At 52.2% G+C, this 25,420-nt stretch overlaps 1 protein-coding gene across 4 annotated transcripts in view; it reads left to right on the forward strand.

The window, feature by feature from the left end:
* Positions 1 to 1,509: 1,509 nt before the first annotated feature.
* Positions 1,510 to 25,420, forward strand: part of Pax2 (paired box 2) — an 84,934-nt gene continuing 61,023 nt past the window's right edge. For 3 of the 4 annotated variants that reach the window (XM_005352343.2, XM_005352345.2, XM_005352344.2), the window contains exons 1-3: positions 7,301 to 7,378; positions 10,835 to 11,003; positions 11,625 to 11,822. In XM_005352343.2, the coding sequence (XP_005352400.1) occupies positions 7,336 to 7,378; positions 10,835 to 11,003; positions 11,625 to 11,822 (410 nt within the window). In that variant the 5' untranslated portion in view covers positions 7,301 to 7,335. Of the gene's footprint in view, positions 1,518 to 2,349; positions 2,367 to 7,267; positions 7,379 to 10,834; positions 11,004 to 11,624; positions 11,823 to 25,420 lie in introns of those variants that run through there. The other variant, XM_005352346.3, reaches the window with a different exon arrangement.

Here is a 25,420-nt window from a genome sequence, read left to right on the forward strand (position 1 = left end):
GTCTCAAACCAAATCATCCCCTTCCCCGCCAAAGAAGGGAATTTGTCCTAGAACCTCAAAAAAATTACATTCAGGCCTTTTGCTTCAGCAAAGTTTGAAGGGATAGATGCTCTGGCCTGCCAAGAGCAGAGGGCAGAGGCTTGTAGCACCAAATGCAGAAATCTAACCCCTAGGAGGAACCTTCCCTTGCTATTTCTTCCCAGCCCAGTCACCTGCAAGTTCGCACGCTTACAAGCCCACCCCCACCCCCCTCCGCAGCAGCTGCATCTACTGGCTAAAGCCCCTGTCCGGACCCGAGGCCACTGGACGTCGGGCCAAGATCCCCGGGAGCGTCTTGGCTCCAAGCTTGATGGAAAGGACAGGCAAACCTTGTACAAACCTTGGTCTTTTTCTTGGGCCTCTAGCCTCTCAGCCAGCCCTCCTTACCCTGTGTCCTCTCTCCCCTCCTCTCCGGTCCTTTGTTTCCAGCCACCTCGCAGCCCTTCCCCCGCCTGGGCGGCCGTGCCCCCAAGGTCTCCCTTGCCTCGCTGGCAGGTTTCGCTCTGCCTTACCGGCTCCCGGCTCAGGCGCGCACTCCGCCTGCTCCTCACATCCACACAGCTGCTGCAAGAGGAGAAAGGGAGGGCGGCGCGCGGATGGATCCGAGACAGTAGATTTGGTGTCTGCTCATAACTCCCGGGAAACTCTGCCCTGGTCCTCCCGCCCCTCTCTCCAACTATTCCTCTGTGCTGCAGGGCCCAGAGCCCTCTTCCGCAGGCTATCCCTGCCTTTCCCGACGTGTGGGCCCTGGCTATTTCGCTACCCTTAGCTTCCCCGCATCTGGAGTTGCCTTGCATTCCTTTCAACTACCACTTGCTACCTCCTGTCCTCTCCCTCTCTGTAGTCACTGTAGCGGTGGGTGGCACTGGGGACGTCCCAGATCCTCCAGCACAGTCTCCCTCCACTACAGTCCGCTGAGCTGCGGGCTCCAGCAGGCTGAGAAGAGGGTTAATCATTACCTCCCCATCAACAGTCAACCACCCTTGGACTCTCTCACCCAGGCTCAGAGAGGAGGGGGCAGCTGGCCCGATGGAGACCGGCTTTGCCCTACCAGCCTCTGCAGGCCTTCCAGGGGCAGGTCTCTTCGGTGGCCTCAGCACCCCCTTTGGGTGCTCCGTTTCACCCCTTCTGCTTCCCTCCGCCTCCTGGCACTCCTATCAGGCTCTGCCCACGTCTCATCTCTGCTCAGTCTTTGGCAAGTTGACTGCAGGTTCTAGGACGATCAACTCTCTTTGTTTGAAACCGGACAGAACAGGGGGGGGGGGTTTCCTTTCCCCAACCTCTGCCAAAGGTTTTGGTGGAGTGGCCTAAAGGGGACCGCGCCTCGGGTCACAATTAACCGGATTGTTGGGGATGTGGGTGAGAAATTGAACTGATCTAGCAGTTACAGTAGACTGGGGTGTGTGTGTGTGTGTGTGTGTGTGTGTGTGTGTGTGTGTGTGTGTGTGTGTGTGTGTGCAGGAAGTGGGAATGGAGGAGTGGCAAAAGAGACGAAGAGAAACCTGGATAGGTGTGGTGTAGTCAAAAGGGAAGGGGCGGGAGTCTGCAAGGCAGAAACACAGGGAGGAGTGGCAGTGAGGGATCCCAATAACATTTATGGGGTAGGATGGAAAACAACACCCTCGTGTTCTGCCAGCCTGCAAGCTCAGACCCCCTCCCCCACTTCCCTCTTTGGGGTTGTCATGTGTTCAGAAAGCTGGACAATTATTCCTTCACCCACTATAGAAGTGTTTGTTTTTCAAAGGCTCCATAGTGGACAAATATAATTGTCCCCATTTTACTGGTAAGAAAACTGGGGCTCTAAAAAAGCATAGGGACTATGCAGGCGGAGACAGCTTCTCCTTCCTGAAGGCAGGGCGGGGTTGGTGGGGGGGGTGGGATGGGGGAGATGGGGTGGTGGTGAATGGTTCTTTTAGCAGCCCTCTGTGGGTGCTGGGACCAGTAAGGTGGTATTCAGGTCTGAGACAGGATTATCGGGGCCTCCTTGATTCTTTCCCATCTAGTTTTCCCTCTTTGGTCCAAGCCCTCCACTCCTACCCCGTGGGCCTGCTGGCCAAGTTTTGACTATTTTTACACCCCTCCACCAGTTCAGTGGTCCACAGGCAGCCACCTGGCTGACCCGTGCCAATATGAGGCCCCTTTAGTAGCCAAGTGGTTTGTATTGTCATTACTCCTCAAAGGGCCTGTGAAGGGCCAGGGAGGTTGCTAGGTCCTCTAACACACGTAGGGAAGCAGGGTTAAAGGGAGGAGGGGCCAAGGAGGATAAAGGCTCAGCACGTGTGCTCGGCCTCTACAGGACCAACAGACTAGGCGGGCGGGGCCAGCTGGCAGCCGGGACCCCCGGGATTCTTGTGGGGTGTCCAAATATTGGGAACAAAGGCGGGAAACGAAGAGTGAGAACAGGAGGGAGGGAGGGAGCAAGGGGGGAGAGCGAGGAAGCAGAAATTAGGGGGTCTTGGATAAAAAAAAAAAGTAGCTTTAGGGAGAATGCGCTGTGGAGTGTGAAATTGCAGCCCATGGTGCTCCATATTGTACCAGAAGCTCTTCCAAAAAAAAAAAAATCCTCCAATGTGACCAGAAAGCGGGCTAGGCAGGGGGAGTGGAGGGGGGGCTGGCGGGAGCCGGTCAGGCGGGGCAGGAGAGGGGCCTCAGAGCGTTCATCCACTGCCAGGGATCTGGACGCCTAGGGTACGCCCTCCAAGGGCGCACTCTGAGGGCAAGTGGGCCGCGGGTGTGCGACCCAGAGTTTGATTGTAAGAACTTTTTTCTTTTCTTTTTGTTAGTGGATATGATGAGTTCCAAACGGAATAATCCAAAGAGACACTGGGCTACGTAGTAGCTACTCAACCGGCGCTTTCTCCCTCTTTGGATTGTGCTTTCCTTTCCTTCGGACTAGGTTTTTTTCTAGTTTTTTTTTTTGTCCCTTAATTCTAAACAGCACCCCCCAACACACACACTTTAATGCTTTTAATTTGGTCTGCGCTGTGGGGAGCATTTCCTGGGGAGATACGCTTAATTTCGGAATTTCTAATCCCCTCCGTTGGAGCTCAGGCCCTAGCTCCCCTCGCTACTCCCCAGGAGGTAGAAGGAAAGAGACAAGCCTAGGCCACGGGGGAGGGGCACAGCTGGGATGCTCCACTGCAGCCGGGCCCTCTCCAGATCCCCGATAGCACAGACACCTTCGAGAACTGTTGAGACCCCGTGCCTAGTCCCAGGGTAGAGCTGTGTGAGCAGAAGGGAGGCAGACACGTCACTCTCTTTTCCGTCCTGACAGAAAGTTCCTGGGCAGCAAACAAACCAAAAACCTAGCAAAAGAGTCACAAATAGGAGTCGGGGCAAGCGGGGTTAGCAGGCAGGATCTCCACTCACACTTTGCTTATGCGTAATCTGCTTAGAAATACATTGAAAGCTGAGGTGTAAGTCACACACGGCTTGGGACACCTCTGCATAAGTTTATACAGGAGGTCCTTCTTCTCGCGACCACAGCCTCCCGCACACCTAACACTCAAGCGGAGCAGTGGAGAACCCTAGCTGGTCGGAAAGGGAGGAGGTAGGAGTGGGCCGCCCGGCGCCAAGCTAGCCTGGCAGAGATGGGAGCGGAGAAGGCGAAGGAGCCGAGATCCACAAGGAAGATTTATTGGGCAGATCAGATGCACAGAGGCGGCTAATGAAGCAAATCCCGAGATGGGTATCAGAGCAACTCCCCAAAAGTTTATTTGCCTTTAAATTTCCGCAGGGAGGCGGGCGCCTTGTTTGAAGTGTAAATGCCCCTAGGTTGGGGTGGGGGTGGAAGGGCTGCTTTGAAAACACTGGAGAGAAAAGGTTCATTTAGAGGCAGACGAGGGAAAAGCAACCAACCCTGACAGGTCGGAGCCCTGGTTGTGTTTGGGGTTGGGTTGTTTTCTTCTTTCTCTTTCCTCTCTTTCCTCTTCTTTCTTCTTTTTTCCCCCTACTCTTTCCCCTTCTGTTAGGACCCATAGAAGAAGAAAAAGAACAGGAAAGGGGAGTTGGAGCGAGAGGCCACCGAGGAGGAACAGATGCAGGCCAGCCCTTCATGCTGAAGTCCAGAGAGAAGGCTGTGCAGAGGCTAACGGAGCTTCCAAAGCAGCGGGGTGGTTTGCCTTTTGATTATCTAGAGCCAGAAACCGACTGGGAAGCTAGACAGAGTGTCCCAGGAGCAAGGGGAGAAAGGCGTGCTAGGGCTTTCTGAGGCTACCTGGACATTGGACAGTTACTAGCCCTCATTCCCAAGAGGGTCTATTTAAAAGGTACGAGTGTGGGGGTGCGAACTTCAAACACGCTGCTTTACAAACTGTTAGTTCTCTTTACAAAATGTAAAGATCATCCCCTCCCCCAGTACGTGAAAATGCCCATTGTCCACGTTCACACTTCATAGTGTATGAAAAAGGAATACATTGAGTTCTAGAGAAGTGTGGATTTCTGTGTGGAACGAGGGACTCCACGCATTTTTGTTTCTCCAACAGTTCAGACTCATCAAGACATAACTTATGTACACCCAACATACCGAGACCTGGCCAAGGCTCCTTTATGGGTTTCTAACCACGGTTTCTTTTTAATGCTCCCCACATTCAATTCTGATTTGATTAGCTCTTGGAAGGAAGCTAAGGCTATGCCATTTAGTGCCACCTGAGAGGTCCTGGCTCTCCTGGCTGGGGAACTGACTTACTCTGTTTCTCCTTTTTCGTTCCTCCACGCGAAGTTAGTGCGGGTTCCGGGGGTTGTGAGGCCAAAGCAAACCTGCGAGCGCCATCTGCAGGCCTTGGGAGGAAGGTACTAGCTTTCCAGGCAGGACCCCTGAGCCTGCAACCTCCTGCCCAGGGGAACCAACCTAGTCCTCATCCCAAGGGAAGTGAGGGACAGAGCGGTGGGTGGCAGACAGGTAGGTATTTTATCTTGTTTTGTTATTTTTTTTAATTTTTAATTTTCAGCAGTTACTCTGCAATTGGATTAATCAGATAGGTATCAGAAATTTGCGGGAGACAGGGCAAAGGCCCGGATCCCAGCGGACCCATCTCCCCAAGCAATGGAAAGCTCAGAATCCTGTGCAGCCGAGCCTGGCCTGAAACCCTTCCAGAGTAAGGGCATCCTGGGAAACCAGGGTTCTAGATGCCCAGTAGGAGTCAGTCTGAGTCTAGTGGGTGCTTTCCCCAATCCCAAATATTGCTGAGGCTTTTTGGCCATAGGGACAGGGGCATGAATCCGCTCACTGCCCTTCCTCTGGGCTTCAGGAGCTGCAGACAACGCCAAGAGGCTCGGATCCGCCAGGCAAGAAAGCACTGTTTGGCAGCTCGAGCTTCCCAGAGCCGCCCTTTCTCAGACCCAGGGAAGCCTGGGAGGAGGGAGCGAAGGGGGGAGAGAGAGAGTTAAAACATCAGCTGAAGTGCCAAGATGATTTATGAGACGAGGGAAAATATTTCATAAAGATCTCCCGGATATTCTGTACTTAACCAGTTAGGAGACAAAGGACTTCTCTTGCCTAGTGCGTGAGAGAGGACCCCAGCGAACAAGAGAGCGAGTGAGGGTCAGACTGCAGAGACTGGGCCAGCGGCTCGGATAGAAGCCGGGCCAGGCCGGCGTACTACGCCGGCTGCGCTCGTTCCGGATCCGCAGAGCTAGCGGCGGGCGGCGCTCAGCCTCTTCTTCTCCCCAGCCGGGGAGAGAGAGCGCCTTGGTCCCGCCTTGGGCTTTAGCATTCTCTGCCGCCGTGGCGGACTAGCCCCTGCGCACTGTCTCTAGCTCAATCCCCTCCCTAGCTACCCGAGGGTCCAAGAGCCAAGTTCCCTGGCTTTCCTGCCGTCCGTTGGGTCCCACCAAAGCAGGTGGGTCCTAGCCAGAGGCCTCTAGCTTGATTCTGAACCAAGCGTTCTGTGCTGCCCAGACTCCGGGGAGGGAGTGCGCGCCACAGCGTGTGGGACGGGAGGGGACAAACTGCTGGGCACTTTGCCCCGGAATGAAAATCAGGCGTTCATGGATGGGGAAGGTACCACAGGAGGGAAAGGCGAAAGGGAAGGACCAGAGGTAAAGGGAGGGAGGAAGGAAGACACAGGGAGGAACGGAAGGGAACTCAGCGCTAAGGATAGCCGACTTAAGACTAAGGATGAGGACCCGCGGGCAGTGGGATCTGCGGGCATTGGCCGGTGGATGGCAGGACTGGGCGAGTTGGGACAGAGAGCCTGGCTTCGGGGCGCCGCGCGCTCGAAGGCCCACTGTGGTTGCCTGAATATTCATTAGGCTGGCCGTTCTTTATCCTTATCTAACGTTTATCTTCTCGGCGAGTTTCGTTTCTCAGTGTAGTTTTAATCCCGGGCTCCCAGTCCTCCTCCCCCTGGCCTGCTCCTCACCCTCCCTCTTCCTTCACCCGCTACTCCCTCCCGTTTCCCCCTCCCCGGCCCTCCCCTCGCCCGCACCGGAGTGACAGGCGCGGGGCCCTCCTTGCCGAAGCTCGGGGCTCCGGCGCTGGCGAATCACAGAGTGGTGGAATCTATTGCCTTTGTCTGACAAGTCATCCATCTCCCGGCGCGGGGAGGAGGAGGGGGTCTGGAGGGGGCTTTGCAGCTTTTAGAGAGACACACACCGGGAGCCCAGACTCCAGTCTCTGGCCGAGTCTTCTTGCAGCCGCAACCCACCTGGGGCCAGCACAGTGCTGCGGGCGCCGCTAGGCTCCTAGGCTGCCTCCCTCCCTCCTGGCCCTCCGGCCGCCGCGGCGAGCGCCTGCCTTTTCCGGGGGCGGGGGCCGGTTCTCGCGCTCCCCTCCCGCGGGCGCAGCTTGGACATCCCGGGGATTGCTACTTCTCTGCCAACTTCGTCAACTCGCCGGCACTTGGAGCGGCCCGGCTCCCCTCCCGGCGCCCTCGGGCGGCCCCTGCCCTGAGCCCTTTCCGTTCAGAGCCTCTTAGACCACCGGGTTCCAGGGGAGCTGAGTGAGCCGTCTTCCCCACCCGGCCTCAGCTCTGGCCGCAACTGGCGCGCGAGCCATGCGCCCCCTGTGCCCCTTGGCCCAGCCCGTCGCCCGGGGGCTGCTTTACTGACTGCCCAGCCTCGTACCCCGACGGTGGCAAGTTGCAGCCGCTGCGGTTGCAAACCCCGGCGGGCCCGGAGGAGTCCCGGCGGGGAGCCCAGAGCGGCGCCCCCCGCCCTTGCGTACCCCGCAGTAGCCGGGCGCCCGCTCACCCTCCCTCCCCCACCGTCCCTTCCTTTTCTCCTCAAGTCCTGAAGTTGAGTTTGAGAGGCGACACGGCGGCGGCGGCCGCGCTGCTCCCGCTCCTCTGCCTCCCCATGGATATGCACTGCAAAGCAGACCCCTTCTCCGCGATGCACCGTGAGTACCGGCGCCCGGCTCTTGTCTCGGTTCCAATCCCGTCTAGCCCCAGTGTTGTCCGGCCCCCTGCGCTCAGGTCTTATCCTAGAGGCCACACCGGCTTTTTCTCGGCCCCTCCTTTCGTGCCCTGCCTATTTCTCTTACCTAGTGTTTCTCCTGTCTTTAGCTACTCTCTTCTGCTTTTTGACACCCCATGCTTATCGTTCTGTCTGCCTTTGTACCTTTGCTAGTGCTCCACCTGCCTTTGCTCCTTCCACCTGCTCCTCCTTACCTCGCGGGATACATAGCCCTGGGCCCAGGTCCGAGCCACCCACTACTCCCTAGCTTTTGCCCTGGACTGAAGGATTAATTGACAGTTCTCTCTCTCTCTCTCTCTCTCTCTCTCTCTCTCTCTCTCTCTCTCTCTCCACCCTCCCCCTCATATCTACCTCTCTGAAACTTAGAGTTGTGGACCATCAGGAGGAGGCTCCTAGCTTGAGCAGCCTAGGTGTCAGGACAGCGAAGTAGAAGCTCCTGGGGGTGCGACCCCCTTCTGAGCCTCAGCTCTCTTGTTCCTTCCAGCTTAGCCAAGGCTTCATGGGGACTGGTTTGAAATATTCCCATCCTCTTTCTTTCATCCTCACTTCTCCGCCTTCTCCTTCTCTTCCCTTTCAGCTAGGAACATGAGATTGGCAGGAGAAGGTGGTCACTTTTCTTGACTTTGCCCAGGGGGTGATCGTTCTAAAAACAGTAAGGGGTTTTGAGAAGAAATCAAAGTCAGGAAAAAAGCAAGTAGTAGAGCCTTCCGAACCAGCTCCTGGATGCTCTGCATTCTGGAGCCTTCTTTGCCTGCCTCCACTCTGTTGAGGACCAAGCAGCCAGCACCCCGGCCAGGGGGTCAGCAAGAATGGAAAAACGAGAGGGAAAGAACAAAAGAAAGACAAATGCTAAAGCCGAGGAGAAAGGAAAGAGAAATCAAACCAAGAGGGGGAAATCAAGGAAAGAAAATAAAAGAATGTTATGGGGCTGGAGAAACAGAAAAATAGGAAACGGGGAACTATCTAATGAATTTTGAATTTATCTAATTCATGCTAGGTCTTTAACTTGGAAAACTATTTGTCAGATATTTTCCTTTGCTTAAAAATATAAATAATATTCTAAATAGAAAAGCTCTCCCCATGTATAGATTAATAATTAAGGATAATTTGTAACTTTCCACAAGGTAACTTTTTAGACCTAGCCTTGTTCTGTGCTTTAAAATATGATACAATAAGAGAGAACCATGTTTTGTTTATTCCTTCCCTAAGCACACGTTTAACTTTACGGGACGATTAAAAAAAACTTTCGGAATAAAATATAGTTCCCTAAATAATTTTTAGGTAATGGAAACCCAAGCGAGGGAATATGGGCCACTGCGGGTTTCTCGGGCAGCCGGGAAGCCTAGCTCTTTTTCGGAGGGAATGAAACAGTCCACACGCCGGTTCACCAAGGCGGCCAGCCTCGGTCTCGGCCCTTCTGCCGCTGCCTAGCTCAGTAATTTTTGGGGACTGCTTCCGGGACGCGCCAGTCAGGGCCAGACTCAGGGAACCACTCCGAAACCAAAAGGGGAGCAAAGCCAGGAGAAGGTGGTCGAAGGAAGGGAGAAGGGCACTGCGCGGGCCGGCAAGGCGGCCGGCTGACGGGCGAGCAGCTACATACAGCCCGGGTCGGTGCCCTCGGCAGTAGCACATTCCAGGCCTGATTCAGCGCGGGTCCTCCGCGGTCCATCGGCTCTGAACTCCAGAAGTGCCCGGTTGCAATCCCCATCCCATATATTGGGGCAGAGGGGCCGGGCCCGGAGCCCGGTGAGGCTGAATTATTCATCTTTAATCTGCCCGCAGCTGCCGCCTTTTCATACCGGTAACGCGAGTTCTCCCGGGGCCTAAATTATTGATGGTCGGGGTTTGTAGGGCGGGGAGGGGGAGAAGAGTGGGACCAAGATGGGGAGACTATGGGGACTGGGGGTGTAAGATAAGAGGTTCTGGCTTCCCGGAGCCTCTCGATTAGAGGCCTCTGTCCAGGGGCTTCTCTCAAGCTTGTTTTGGTCTCGGCAGAATGTTATGGGAAAGAGATAAAGGGGGCACGAGTTGTGCCCGCTTTCTCCGAAACTCGCTGGAGGCCACGGGGCAGTGGCTGCAGGTTGCAGACCTTGTCTGTCCTGACTCTGCCGCTAGAAGTCTCTGCTGTTAGATTGCTGAGTAACTGCTGCTGTAGGTTAACCGCTGCAGGTGCAGGATTTCTAGGCTGCTTTAGGCCTCGGAAATTGGGGCAGTCGGCAGCGGCCTCGAGCCTGGCACCCCGGTGGCCTTTTCAGCTTCCAGGTTAGGAGCCCCCACCCACCCACCCAGTTGCCTAGTTGGTCTGGAAACCAAGGGCTCTGTTCCGGAACATCCGTCCTTACTGTTGGGTTTCCTGGGCAGCTGCTGAGGTCTGAGAGGTCAGAGGGTCCCGAACTGGCTTAGGCTGAAACACCCAGTGTCTGAGTCCTAACTCCGCAGGTGCGGTCCCTACCTACCATGCCACCCGGGCCTGGGGGAGACTCGGGGGACCCCAGCCCCGAGCAGCATAGTAGGCAAGAGAACCCCAGCAGCCCAGAACCGTCAGCGGCTGCTGGGGGACGAGTGAGAGACTCTTAGCCGCCTCGCTGTCTCGGAGTGCAGCGGATCCCGAATCACTGTCTCTTCTGCCGTTTCTTCTTCACCTGGATTTCTTTCCATCTTAGATATTAGGGATGCAGAGGGAAAATATGATTCCAAATACCAGAAGACAGAAACATAAAGGGAAGGAAGAACTCCCCATTAAAACAAAACAAAACAAAAAACAGGGAAAGAGGACATCGTACAATTACAATTAAAAACAGATACAAGGGGAGAGGTAGGCAGCGAAGGTGAAAAGGGGCTGCATTTGACTTAGTCCCTCTCTATACTGAATACCCCCTGAGCTGAGTCAAGAGGACCCCGACCCTCCAAAATCGTCTGGCTCCAAGCCCTTGTGATACCCAAACAGCGCCTAGCCTGCGGCTGCAGGCGGGTTCCTAGTCGGCAACAGTGCTGTCCCTGGCCCGGTCCTTTCTCTCCCCATCTCCCTTCTTTCATCCCTGCTGGCATTATTTCCCCTTTGTCGTTTGTTTTCCCTCTCCATTCTTCGCGTCTGTTCTCTCCTGGCTTCTCTACTCTTCCCGCACTTTCTCCTTTGCAGCGCGCTAGTCTGAGAGGCGGGTTCTTCCCTAGGCCAGCTTCTCGGTTCTTACAGCTAGCCGGGGTCCGATACCTAATCCTCCTCTTTCCTGCACGCAAACAAGCCACCTTTCTCCCCGAATCCCCGGATATGCCCCCTTAGCCCTGCTTGCTCCCTTCGCACGTGGCTGGCCTCGGACCCTGACTAATGGCCGGTCCCTGCTGTTGTGGGGTGTTGTGTTTTTTTCTTGTCTCTCCCCAGCAGGGCACGGGGGTGTGAACCAGCTCGGGGGGGTGTTTGTGAACGGCCGGCCCCTACCCGACGTGGTGAGGCAGCGCATCGTGGAGCTGGCCCACCAGGGTGTGCGGCCCTGTGACATCTCCCGGCAGCTGCGGGTCAGCCATGGCTGTGTCAGCAAAATCCTGGGCAGGTGAGGGCCGGGCGCTGCCTCCCTTTCCAGCTGAGGCTTTAGTTAAAAGTTGAGGTGCTAGGCACGAAAGGAAGGTCCAGACTTAAAGGGATCAAAAGACTGGCTGCCCCTTTTGAAAGGGCCGCTATGGTGGCCGAGCCTTGGAGTGAGGGTGTTGTAGAGTCTACCCAACATAACCCAGCTCCCTGGGCCTTCCGAGGAAGGCAGTTACATTCAGAAAAGGAGGGATTTTTTTCCCCCAACTAAGCAATGTGAATGGGGTTGGAAGAAGGGGCATCCCAAAAGGAGAAAAGACAGCATTAGGAAGGCTAAAGGAGGGTCCAGGTTCTGTAGGGACTCTGGGCTTTAGATGGGATCAGCTCTCCCAGCAGGGGTCCTTCTGTGCTTCTTAAGTTGAGGGCCAGGCTTCCATTCCCCAGGGTGCCTGCTCTAGCCGCTGTCCATGCCCAGCTACAATGCCCTAGTCAAGCACCTTCTGGAGTCTGCTCAGCTACACAGGGCCTTTTTCCCTTCACGCTGATGCCTAGGGAGGGAGAGCGGCTTAGCAGCTCTGGAGCTTGCAGCCCCCCTGCCCTTGCCACCACCGGCTTCTTGCTGACCCCGACGGCCTTCCTGGCCCAGGTACTACGAGACTGGCAGCATCAAGCCTGGAGTGATTGGCGGTTCCAAGCCCAAGGTGGCAACGCCCAAAGTGGTGGACAAGATTGCTGAATACAAGCGGCAGAACCCGACTATGTTCGCCTGGGAGATCCGTGACCGGCTGCTAGCTGAGGGCATCTGCGACAATGACACAGTGCCCAGCGTCTCATCCATCAACAGGTGAGCAAAGCCCCCCTGGGCCTGGAGAGCAGGGCTCCAGTTCCCTACTCCTGCCTGTTGGGCCATCTCCCAGGGTCCATCTTCACTCTGTCCGGCCTCTATCCCTCCTTCCAGCCCCTAGCCTGAATTCTTTGGGTAAGGAAAATGGACCTGAGAGGCATAGACAGACAGACAGACAGACAGACAGACAGACAGACAGACAGACAGGGCTCTTTCCAATTCAGAGCTGAGTTTTCCCTGCCAGGCTTCTCCCGCCGGTGTCCTGGAAATGAATCCAAGTGTTTGTGGTAATTAAGACTCCAAGATTACCCGCCTCGGGATCTAGAGACAATCACAGCCCATAGCAAAGCTTTTAAAATGACCACTGTCTATTCACCGCTTCCAAACAGACTTTTCTTTCTAAAGTCATGTACCCTTCCCCAGGGGCATCCAGAATCCTGACTCCTTTACCCTTTCAGCCAACTCCCACAAAGCTTGCCTCTCCCAGGAGCCCAGGTCTTGCTAGCCAGTGCCACACAAATTTCCGGCCGAGAAGCACTGGCATCCAGGCCTACAAAGTAGATGCCAGCCACCAGCCAGGACTTGGCAGAGAGAAGGGGAGCTGGACAAGGACCGGGATGTCAGGCAGGGAGTGAGAGCAGGGTCCCTGCGGCCGACTCTTGGGAGAGGCCCCCACCACTAGGCATGCTAGAAGGAGGCTGCAATCTTTTCCATGCTGATAGGTTCAGACACTGGGACCATGCAGGCTCTAGTCAGTTCAGCTTGCAGGATACTTAGGTCTCTTAAGTCCCAGATCACTCTGGAGTGCTGTCTGGGAGATGGCAGGTCATGCTTTATGCATGTGCACCCCAGCCAGGGTATCAGTCTAGGGTGATTACAGAACATTCAGGCAGCCCTCAATCTCATGATCCCAAACTGGCGTCAGAACTGTTAGAGCCTGACCATGGTACACAGAGATTCAGGACTGCGAAAGTCACACTCCAACCAGAAAGCAGGTAGCCCTCATTTCCAGGGACCCCCAAACGAGAAGAGGGTTAAGGGTTTCATACTCTGTTATTCTTTGTACCCTTCATAGGCCTATTATCAGGACGACTAATAATTCAGATGGTGTTTCTCTCTGCAACTAGCCTCACCTGTCTTTTTTTAATATTTTGCAAATGATATGGAATTATCCCAAATCATCCCGAAAACAGCAGGTAGAATTAGCTGGTAGAATGTACCTTGGCTAAAGAAGATTCCCTCTGCCACACTCGTGCTGTAACATACTGCAAGGCGACCCCAGAAATTATCCCAGTGTGTGCCATCTGTATTAAAATGGTTATTCAGTTATGAACAGGGTAACATAATACTGATCGGCTAATTATACACCCTCCGAAACTCTCCAGCTCCCCGGGCCTGGCTCAGCTAGGTACTGGAAACGTATGGCTGATTGACATTTAGACACTTTTCCAAAAGAGCTGGAGAATAACACTGGGTGGTTTGAGAAAGCAGTAAGTGCTTTGCGTTTAAAAGTCGGGAGGCTGGGAAGCTTGGGGATTGAGGCAGGTGTGACAGTTAGGGGAAGGGAACAACACTTCTTTTTCCTTTTTTTTTTCCGAGCCACCCACCCAGAGACTTTGCTGGTGGTCCGTGCGGTGAGCTAGAGCTGAGGCCTTAGGAGGACAGTAGCTGAGCCAAGAGTGACTGCAGTGAGGGGCAATGTCACCTGGCTGGGCAGCGGTGCCCTGGGGACTGTTTGGAGATACACTTATTGTCTGTGATGGGACTGCAAGCTTTGGGAGAATCCAAGACACACAGTCACAGTGATTCGCTTCATGTGGGTGGGGTGTGGCCCCTACCCTGCCCAGCACCCTCCTGTCTGCTCCCCCTCCAACACATATTCATGGATGGCCGAGCTGTTTTTAAAGCTGGTTTAGGCACAAGTTTGAGGATGTTTCATTCTTAAAAAGTCCTAGAGTGCAGAGGACAAGTGACCCTAACATCAAACTCCAGAAGTCTGAAGGTGCATCTACCAAGCTATAAGAAAGTAGACTAGGAGCCAGGCAGTGGTGGCGCACGCCTTTAATCCCAGCACTTGGGAGGCAGAGGCAGGCGGATCTCTGTGAGTTCGAGGCCAGCCTGGTCTACAAGAGCTAGTTCCAGGACAGAAACTAAAGCTACAGAGAAACCCTGCCTCGAAAATAAAAAAAAAAAAAAAAGGTAGACTAGCGGGATGCCTGTGAGATGAGCCTTGGGGAAAGAATGGTCGGAGCCCAACCACTCTAACAGCCAACAGTGGCTGCTGGCCTCAGGTGCCTGTTATGTGAGGTACCCACAGGCTTCCTTTGGGTGTGAAGAAGGAGGCATTTCTGGGTAGGCATTGCTGAAAGGTGATTTGGAGCATGAGCCCAGGAGCAGGGAAGCCACCAGCCAGCAACATGGACAGCCCTGGCTCTGTAGTTAGACTTCAAGGCTTAATTTGTCAATGGGATCTATTAGGCTGTTCTAAAGTTTGCTTTGGGAAGAATCTTCCCATAGTTGGTACTTTGGAAAAATTGGTTGAGGCTTCCCAGTATGTCACGGGTACACATTTGGGCACCCCAATCATCAATGTCATTCCTGTGGGTACTCTGCCCTGAAGGGGAAGGTTCTTGTGGAGCCGCGTTTCTTGCAAATGCCTGATAAAGGCGTGGCATTCCTGCAGGTGCTGGTTGTATCAGGAACTTGGGCCTTCCTGTTCTGAGAATTTTCACTGTAGGAAGGAACTGGAGATCTCCCTGTGTATATGATGTGTACTGGGAAGTGGAGAGTGCCTGAGTTCAGAGCTTGGGGGATGGTAGTGTGTCCACTCATGTTGCTGTTGTTTTTGATACACACACACACACACACACACACACACACACACACACACACAATGTACATACATACATGTCCGGAGTAAGGTGCTCAGGAGCCAGTATTGGCAAGAAAGGAAGTCTACACCTGCTCACTCACCTGAGCCAAAGGTTCTCGTCTTCTCCTCCCCCAAACAGATGCTGTCGCCACACTTGAAATATGCTGTTATGGCTATAAACTAAATTGCTTTTCATGCTTTAAAAATGGTTTTGGCATTCTTTGGTCCTGCCACCATAAAGCCCTGGCTGTCCAACCTGAGTTTTCCCCTGGCAAATCCCCATAGAAATGCTTCTCTGGGTCAAAGGTGTGTGGTAGGGAACCACCCACACCCAGAAACCATTGGCCAAAATCTTAGCTCTGAGCAGGTCGTGGAATTTATTGAATTGTTATAAATATAAATTACAGCTCAGCATGGACTTGCCAGCTCTTCAGCTTGTATGACACCATTGTTGGGGACAGTGTTTGTAAACAGGTAACTTTAGGTTGAAACCTGGCATGGGAGATGGCCTATGGGCAGGGGAGAGATGGAAGATCCATGTACGGAAAGAGGGGAAAGTTACCTTGTCAGGTTGAGTTTTTGACGAAGCAGGAAGGATTTTCCTGCCTGAGTCTTCAGGTTGGACTGTTGCCCTGGGTAGAGATCACTCCTTTGAGAGAACAGCAGGAAGTCCAGGTGGAGTCTAGGGCTACTGAAGACCCTCTGGGAGTGGTCTCTGAGCTAGCTGATGGATGTCTTGAGGCTAGTCAACACTTTTTGGGGTTCAAGGACTCTGCAACCTTAGATCTTTGCAGTGGACCCTCGGGGCTTGCCAATCACCAACCGCCCCTGTATTCTTCCTTATCCTGTTTGGCTTGAAGTGAGCACATTTCTCCTTGCAGTGACAGCACTGGCTTCAGGACCGCTGCAGCCTCGTTGCTGTGTTAAGCGATGACAGTTCCTGTCACTTCCATGTCCCTGCTGTGTAATTCTCAGGTGTTTGTCACTGGTCTGGTGGTGGGCAGCGGGTTACCACTTGTTTTTTTAAGTGAGCTGGTAATCACTAATCACAGCCATGGGGATTCTGGAGCCACATCCTAGACCAACATGTCTGTTCCTGCCTCTGAAATTCAGCTCTAGATTGTGTGGATTTGACTCTTGGACCAGGCTTGGCATGGAAGCTAGGGCAGAGGGGGTGGCATTGCTTGTCACATATCTAGATCTTTGCAGCTGTCTGTCACCACTGTTGGTGACAGGCCAAGAGTCAGGGGCGGGTCAGTGAGTTAAGAAAAAGGCTTCATCCCAAAGAGGAATGAGAAAAATAACACAGAGAACTGTCCTGGGGCTGCAGGCCTTGCAGAAGGGGCTGCAAGCCAGTGTCTTATCTGAGGTTTCTGTCACAAAGCTATTTTTCCTAAAGGACATCTTTGCTGTTCTGGTCACCTGTACTTAGAGAGACATGTGAGACAGGCATGGTTGTTGATCTGCTTCTTGTGTTTTTAATGTTTCATTTTTATTTATTTAATGTGTGAGTGAGTGAGTGTGTGTGGCACACACCTAACACAGCACTCAGGTGCAGGTCAGCATAAAGCTTGTGGGAATTGGTTCTCTCCTACCATGTGAGTTCTGGGATGGAATTTAGAAGGTTGCACTGACTGCTGGGTCTGACTAGCCCCTGGTGGTTGGCTTGTGGGTTTTCAGTGGTTGGTTGCTATGAGTTCCTACTTCGGCTGGCAACTTTTGAGATGAGGGGTTATCTTCAGAAAAATTCCGGGTTGGGTTTAGGAGGTGATGTAAAGAGGAAAAGAGAGGGGGAACCCCAAAATAAACAAATAAAGTCCCAACTGTTCTGAGAACTCAATAAAACAATCACATCAAATATGAAGAGGCATAAATCTTGTGTCTGCACAGGTAACCCTACTGGATTGCTTTTATTATTGCTCAGGCTGACTCCATTTATTACCATCCACAGCCCGGGCAAAGGAGACTGCGTGGAGGGTGGTCTCTGGTGCAATCCTATACCCTGAGAGGCAACAATCAGCCCATACAGCCAGGGATTTCGATGGGAGCCAGGAAGGGCCCATCTGTCTGCATGAAACCAATCAATAACTCTGTAACCAGAGCCCTTGTCACAGGGAAATGGACAACACAACAGTTCAATAGAGGGGCCACAAGGGGAATTAGCCAAGTGGAGATGGTGCCAGACAGGAGCAGCTCCTGGAGAAGGGACGCGGGGCTTCCTGGAGGAGAGGCTGGGAAGGCAGGGTTGTGTATGCTTCCCGGCACAAGCAAGGCATTGCTGTGCAGTCAGCCTCAGGAAGGACAGGCAATACTGGGTGGTGGTGGTGGCAACACATGTTCTAGAAGGTGGCTTGTGGTATGCAGAGGGTGATTTGATGGCCAACAGGATGGGATGGACTTGAGGATTAGAACACTACAGTTTTAGACAGAAAAGCGGTAGTAGTAACCAGCATAGATGAGGCATTCTCCCCAAAACCTGCATTCTGGAGAGGGGGTTCCCATGAGCCCATAGAGGACGGAGGTCCTGCTTCTAAGCAGGACTGATGAAGGAACACTTTAACCCAGGGGCCCGTTGTCTACTTCCAGCTTCCTATAGCTGCAGACCTGGCTACCCTGCAGGGCCTTGGTCCTCAGGGCTCCTCTGAGACCCTCCATGATGCTATCTGGGGTTGCATTGCAGTTCTCCTATTAAGAGGAGAATGGCTACATTGAGAAGAAGCCACTTTCCATGTCCTTAAAAGAATGCAGTAGACGGTGCCCATCTGACTTGCGAATTTTCCAGATTCCTGTTGTGTCTTTTCATACTTCTTTCCCCATCAGGCTAGGTGTGCAGAGCTCAGGTTCACAAGATAGAGGCATCTATGGTCAATGAAGCATCCAGGGAAGGCAGAAGGGTTCCTAAAACATGAAGATTGGTTTCTCTCAGCCAGTACCCAAGCAAGGCAAACACTAATTGGAGAGAAGGTATCTCCTGGAATTATCTGCTGCCACTGGGCACAGATGGTTTTCTCTTGCCGGTCACAGTTTTGGGTTTGATGCTATCAGGATGCAGTTAGAATGTATGCACAATGGCATACAGGGGTAAAGGTCATCATCTTCGGTGTGGAAGACTGTGTGCGCTTGCCTCTACCTGTATCCACTCTTAGCTGCCGGGCTCTGGGGTCAAGAGAACAAAGAGCGCAGTCTCTGGTATGTGGCCTGTTGTTTTAGTATACGGCTGGGCACCTTGTCCTTGGCTCCGATGGTTAATCACAAGTCAGTCAGTGAGGTTGTTGCCTGAAGTGGTAACAGTCATAGAGCTGGGCTAAAGGTGGTTCCATTTCACAATTTAGACAACCTGAGGCCAAGTTTTCCATCAATTTTTGTTTGTATTACAATATTCCTTAAGCCCAGTTAACCCCAATCCGAGGGCCTTTGCCCCTGCGGTGCCACCTTGGTTAGGGGGACTTTTGTGATCATATGTTCGTCCTTACTTTGACACAAGCCCAAGCCCTGTTGACAGAACTAGTTAGGGACCAGTCACATCAGTAGCCATGACAATGTTCTTCCAGATATATAATTTTCTCCAAAGCTGATCCACACGAGGCATGGAGGTGTATACCTTTGATCACAGCAGAGGCAGGCAGACCTCCAAGAGTTCAAGGCCAGCCTGGTCTACAGAATAGAGACTCTGTCTCAAACAAGCAAACAAAAACCAAACACCCAAATACACACACACACACACACACACACACACACACACACACACACACACACACTGTGGTCAGGTCAGACAGCCACAGGCCAGGATGAAACACAGCAGTAACAGTAGTACATAGCTATGAACACAGCTTCCTCTGTGTTGGACCTAGCCCTAACCCCAGATCCTTCCCAGGTACTAGGGAACAGGGAAGATTCCAGATGAGAAATTAAACACACGGTAGAACTGGAGAAGGCTTTGAAGCCAGACAAGGCTCAGTATCAAAGGGTGACTTGGGAACTAAGAGGGCTAGGCAAGAGAGCTGCTGGCATTTGAGAAGAGAGAAAAATGGCCTGACCTGAAGGAGAAAGAGTAGGGCCCTGCACCCAGAAACTACCAGGTAGGAAAGGAAGGCAGGTGGAGAGGGCAGAGGTCATACAGCCAAGTTCCGCTCACAGTTTATTTTCAGGTCGTGGAAATGTTGGGACCTTTTTTGTGTTTCTTGAGTGACAATGTGTTGAGAAGGTATTTTGTGCTGAGAGACGGAGAGAAAAGAATTAAGAGTGATCATCTACTCCAGAAAGCTTGGCTTTGGGTGCAAGGGTAAGGACAGTAGGGTCCTGACGTCGAAGCTGGCATGTTCCAAGAGCAGTGATGGAAATGCGTGTAGGCACAGGACTCATACACCAGTGTGTTCAGGGCCCTGGCAGAAATCATGCATAGATGTCATAGGAGCTGGACATGGCCCAGCTTACAAACACTAATACAGAGAAAGTTTTTATATTTATTATTGTTTGTGTGTGCGTGATGTCTGAAGACAATTTTGGGGAGTTGATTCTATCCTTTTTATTCTTTCTTTCTCCCCCTCCCCGCCCATTTTTGTGCATGGTGTGTATATACGTGTGTGTGTGTGTGTGTGTGAGAGAGAGAGAGACAGAGACAGAGACAGACAGAGAGAGAGAGAGCACAGTCTCCATAGTTTTTATTTTATTCATTGAGAAAAAGGTCAATTAAACCCCAGAGCTTGCCAATATGACTGGTCTTGCTAGTCAGCTTGCTTTGTCTTCTGAGGCTGGAACTGTAGGTGGGCCACCGCTCCTACTTAGCATTTGTGGGGGTCCTGGGGATCTCAATTCCCTGGTCCTCATGCTTGCAATGCAAACTCTCTGACCACTGAGGCAGCTCCCCAGCCCCTTACCCCATCTTGTGGGTTCCAGCGTTGGAAGTCGGGTTTTCAGGCTTGCATGGTAAATCCCTTTACCCAGTGGGCCATCTTGCAGGACCCCCAAAGACAAATTTTAACAGCTCCATGCTAGCCAAATAAAGCACACATTGAATCTGATTCTACCTTGGCCAGCAGTCGGCAGCCTCTGGTTTGTGTAACTCCTCACATTGATCTCTGCTTTAGGAAAGAGCAATGTGAGCTCAGAGCAAGTGGGAGAGGTCCAGCATTCCATTGTATCTTAGTACAGCAGCTTCTGGGGATGTCCTGGGTTGATAGTACTCCTTCTACCTGGAGGAGGAGCAGGGGAGTCAGGGGTGTTGATGGGGACAACAGATAAGATGCTAATCAAGAGAGTGATGGAGGAGGTGAGAAGCTAGGAGGTGGAAGGGGTCTGGTAGCTTCCTTGGCCTGCATAGTATTTGGGACTGAAACACAGAGAATGTAACTACAGCTGAGAAAGGGGTAGGGTGTCGAAATCTAAATAAGGGACATTTGGTCCCCTGAAGCATCTTAGACATGGTTAGAGAAAGCCAGTACCCAGGATAGCTGGCAGTGTAGGCTGGTGACATTCTGAGAAGCCCAGAGGTGACAAAGGAGAAAAGGAGACACCATCTGGGGAGTTCCCAACAGGAGGGTGGGGCAGAGGAAATGACCTTGCAGTCATATTCTCAAGGTCAGAGTTTCATTGTCCTTTCTAAGAGAGACCTACGGGAAGACAAACAGGGCTGTGACCACCCACCCCTCAGCATGCTGCACATTCCTGGCAGTGACTGTGGCTGTCAATAGCAGGCCCAAGAAAAAGCATGAGTGAGGTCAAGAAGAAGGTAGGGTGCCCCTGTTCTCTGGGGTTCCACAGTGAAGTCCCCTCTACCTGCTACCTGGAGCTTAAGGTCACAGATTTCTGCTATGCCTGTCTCAGGGCCTGGCTCTCCATGGTGCGCTCCCTCTGCAGTGGCCTGAGAGCAGAGAAAGCTGGGGGAGCGTACCAGGCTCTTCCTGGCAGGGTATAGAGCAGGGCAGCTGGCTGCAGAGGGAACAATATTCACCTTGCAGGCACAGAGGAGCAACGTGAGGAAGGATTTAGTGACCTAGGAGGAAGAACGGGGCATTAAGGGACAACAAAGGGGCCCCAGAGCTCACTCAAATGACATCTAGCTAGTTGTGAGATTGCCTTTCCTGATTCTGGTACTCCTTCTTGGCCCTGGAATTTTGGGGGGTTCAGATGCCCAGTCCATAATTGTCAGGCAAGGAGAGGAGGAGCTCATGAGTCTGGCAGACACTGTCGGGTCTGAAGATCCCTGAGAGTCAGGCTTAAGTACCTCATTCAGCCCCTTACACTGACAGCCTTTTCTTACTTCAAAGCTCATCATGTCCTGAGAAAAGCTGAAAGACCTGGCCTGCGGGGCTTATGTGACTCTGTTTTAGGAACTATGTAGGCTGGTGGTTTCTAGCTGAGCCTGGCTTTCACAGCCTGGGAGGTTGACCTAGCATCGCTGGGAACTCTCAGAAGTCAGACTTGTCAAACCAGGAGCTGGTGGTTTCCTTATTCAGAAAGCTTCTGGTTGGCAGAACCATCTGGTCCCGAAGCAAGACTCCCTGCCAAGACTTGGGTAGTCTGCTCGTTCAGGATGTCGCTGCATGCTATCCAGAGAGCAAGGGGTTCAGAGGGACAGTAGATGTCAATACATGTCCTAGTGAGTCAACGAGTAAGGGTCAGTCAGGTCCACAGAGGGTTCTGACACAATCCATGAGCATGCCTGGATCTGGGAGGGTGGACCCATGTGAGATGGGTGCACATTTGCCCTGTTGGAAGTGAGTGTGTCACCTGTGCGTGGCCATAGCACTGGTTGTCTCTACCTGTGTGGGGGTGAGACCAGGGGTCAGGACGGTTATCTGCAGTCATCTGCAGGGTGTACCCCGCAGTCCTGCATTCCATGGTCCTTCCCCTGCTCCTCCCTCCTCCCCTCCTCCCTCCCTGGGTTAGAAGGATGGGTAGGAGCAGCCCAATCTCAGCTGATTCTAACTGAAGAGCTAAGAGAATCTGATAAGATAAGGAAAGGCAACTTTCCTCCAGGGACCAATGGAGGTGTCGTGTTCCCCACTCTCCTCTGCTTGTCTAAGAAGGGCAGGCAGACTTCCACTGGGAAAGCCAGAGGGAAGGAGGTTCCTTACACCATAGTCCTGGGAGGGAAAGCCTGGTGAACTCCCAGGTGAGAGAGAAAGAGAGGTGAGGGCCGGATGCTGTGGCACTGACTGGCCCTGCCTCAGGCCTGATTTGGGGCCCCAGAAAGAGGCTGAAACAGGCAGCTGTGGGGCTTTCTGGGCTGGGTGAGCCTTCAGGGTTGGGGCTTGGCTGCCTGCAGAGGACACGGCTCTGGCTCTAGTCCAGTTCCTTCTAGAAATGGAAGGTGGTGGAATCCACACCCACTGTCCGCTTCTACCCTCCTGCCTACCATGTAACATCTGCCTCTGCCTCTACTTCCATTTGTTTCCTCCACTCCCGACCCTAGGGAGACACTCTGGAAGGTCATGCAGACTTCTTAAGAGATGACCGATCTCTCCGGATAGGTACAAAAAGTTGAGAGAAATTCATTTCATGGCCAGTGGCTGCTCAGAAAAGGCGATTCCGGCACCCGAATGTGATAAATGTTAACTGAGCATTAATCGCATTAAAGAGGGCCCTATAAACTTTTCATTTCTAATTAAATTCGTCCAGTGATGCTGCCCAAGCGAGTACTCTGAGCCTTTGTTTATGTGGAAAATTAAAATGCAAATACAATGGGATTTATTTCCAGGAGTGGAGTGATGGTCTGGCCCCTCTGACTGCTGGTCTCTAGGCCTGTCAGACTAGGTAACCACTCTGCAGGTGCTGTCCACTGTGCAACAAATTTTAACTGTGCAGGAAGAGGCCGGAAGTCAAGGTCAAACATAATTAGTCGTGAGGAGACGGTATAGGACGAGTTAAAGAAGAAAAAAGGCAATAGATAACCCTGTAATGTAGGAAAGCATTTTCTTGGTTTTCTAACTTTCCTCCTTCTATAGGAATAGGAAACTCCCCCCCCAACCCAAACTTGCTTATGAATAATGTCACCATAAGCCTTCCTTGCATCTGAGGTAAAAAGAGATGTGGGAGGGAGGATTTGGAGGAAAGAACCCCACCAGGCATACATGAATCTGCTCCTGAAAGAACTCAACAAGGTCAACAGGGAGGCCCACAGCCTGGCTTTCTCTCCAGCACTTGCAGGGTCAGCTGTTGTCCACATCGTGGTTGTGCTGGGTCCTTCCTGCCAATGCCAAGTGGCATTGACACAGGGCAGTGGAGCATATAGGCATGCATCGAGAAGGCCATTGTGCATGCACGCCTGCACACACACAGCCTCTTACACACCGGGGGAACTGGGTGCTCATAAGAATAAACAAATGGCCCTCGCGATGAGCCTTTTAGTAGCACGATCCCTTTGATAGAAGCAGTAACCCTTAATACTAGTGAATGATATGAAGCGATATGAAGTTCCTGCTTACCAAAACATAAATTAGGCTGAGAGGAGAGAAAAACCTAGGTAAGAAAAATCATTTGGGTATATCAGTTAGAGACACTGAAAAATTGCTATGGCGTTCTAAGAGTAAGGAAGTTGTAAATAGCATTAAAACGCTAGAAGGAAAGGAAATAGAGGTGGGAGAGGTGAGAAAAGGCAGAGTGTTAAATCACAAACAGGGGCTCAGGTACAAAGTCACAAACCAGATTTATACCAAGCTTTTCAAAATCTACAACCTGGACTGACAGTAGGTGGGGGACCCCTGTGCCTGAGTGCACACGTCCAGGGCATCCTGACAGTGTGGACAGGGTGGGCTGGCCTGGTAGTGGGCAGGCTGCTCACTGTGCTGAATACTGGAGTTGATCCATCGGCTCCCTGTGCCGGGATCTGATTGGTACGGCTCTGCAGACCGTCAAGGATACCGCCACATGAGGGTCTTTAAAGGTCTTTAAGCACACGAGTCCCCTGTGAGCTGGATCCACGTTCTAATGGTTCTCCGAGGTAGCAGCCCATTCCTGGAACACCACCTGCCTGACTGATTTCACAAACAACTGCTACCCCTGTCCTCTTTAGTCTGTTTTATTCTGGGTTGTTCTTTCCTCTTTAGTGTTCACCTGTGTCTTGGGAATGCCTGCGCACTTGCTGACAAGCAGGCTAATGACCATGGCAACGCCCAAACGTCTGGATGAAAATCAAAAACTTTAGTCAATCATCGATGGTAGCTGTCCGTAGGATGCCAAAGATCTGGTGATTTAGCACATCCCCCTGGTGGATTGGGTTTCTCAGGTTCCTTTTAGGAACAGGATCAGCATCTCAGGAAACACATATTTCAGAAGAAAATATTCTAGGGGACAGTGTGATTAGGGAGCTTCATGGGTGCACTTGGGTCTGAGTTCTGATTTAAAGGGAGCCTGGGCCAGGCACAATAGTGGCAGCAGTTAGTGTCTGGAGAAGCATAGCCATTGGACACACTGGAAGAGGTTTTATCCAAATAACCTTTGGCTGTCCATTAGGCCTGGTTTCCACTAGGGAGCCTGCCATCCGAAGGTCCTTAATAGACATGGTCATTCACTCCTTCATCATACCACTCACCCTTCAGAAATCTCTCGCTAAGTGCCTGCTATGTGCCAGGCAAGTCACATAAAGCTCCTTGGCACAAAGCAAGAGGCAGGTCCCAGGGAAAAATTGCCATATTTTGAGTCTGGCTAATCTCATATCCTTTCTGTACCTCAGTTTCCCTAGTCTTATAGGGAAGGGATAATCATTTAAGTCTCTTACAGGCTCTCATGAGGATTAAATGGGCCATAAATCTACCTAGAATTGCAACTATCTAATATTAAGGGATCAATATATGTTACTATTCTTATTACAATAGTAATAATAGTAGGCATTTCTAGTTCTAGTCTGTGTCAATATGTATGTTTTCTGGCTTGTCTGTGTATGAGCACTGAAGTATTTTAAATAATAAGGTCTGAAGGGTCAGGTGTCTTGGCTCACATCTGTAATCCTAGCACTCAAGAGGCTGAGGCAGTCGGTTCCTGAATTTAAGGCCAACTTGGGGGCTATATGGGAAAAAAATTACTTAAAAAACAAACAAGAAAAGAAAAACAAAAAGAAAGAAAGATGGCTCAAAGAGCCAAACGTGTAGTCAACGAACAGGGTTGAGTATCGTGAAAGCCAGTGAGAATCACGGCATCCTGTGAACCCAGCTGAACTCAGGAAGGAGTTGATTCTGTGTCTTTTCCAGGAGGTAGAGAATCTCTGTGCCTCTGGTCTCTGAGCACTGACTAGAGCTAGTCGAGTAATTGTTTCTTTGTCCACTTTGAAAGCCCAGTCTGTATACACGTGTGAGTGTGTGCATGCTCGTGTGTAGCCCAGCCTGTATACATGCGTGAGCGTGGGTGTGCCCGTGTGCGTGCTCGTGTGTAGCCCAGCCTGTATACACGCGTGAGCGTGGATGTGCCCGTGTGCGTGCTCGTGTGTAGCCCAGCCTGTATACATGCGTGAGCATGGGTGTGCCCGAGTGCATGCTCGCGTGTTTATGCTGTACTCTTCCCGGATGAGCTTGCCATTGCTTCGGGAGTTGAAGGTTGGCATTTTCCAGGCTCCATGGCATTTCCCCGAGTTGTGCTTCTTTGCATTTGTAATTTTTTCAAGAGATAAATGGAACAGCGGTGGGGGGATCTTCATGTGATAGTTTTGAAGGGTCTTCCTTGTTCTTAAATGCCATACTGGAGAGAGAGAGAGAGAGAGAGAGAGAGAGAGAGAGAGAGAGAGAGAGAGAGA

Source organism: Microtus ochrogaster, chromosome 8, assembly GCF_000317375.1.
Source record: "Microtus ochrogaster isolate Prairie Vole_2 chromosome 8, MicOch1.0, whole genome shotgun sequence".
NCBI classification, from domain to species: Eukaryota; Metazoa; Chordata; class Mammalia; order Rodentia; family Cricetidae; genus Microtus; species Microtus ochrogaster.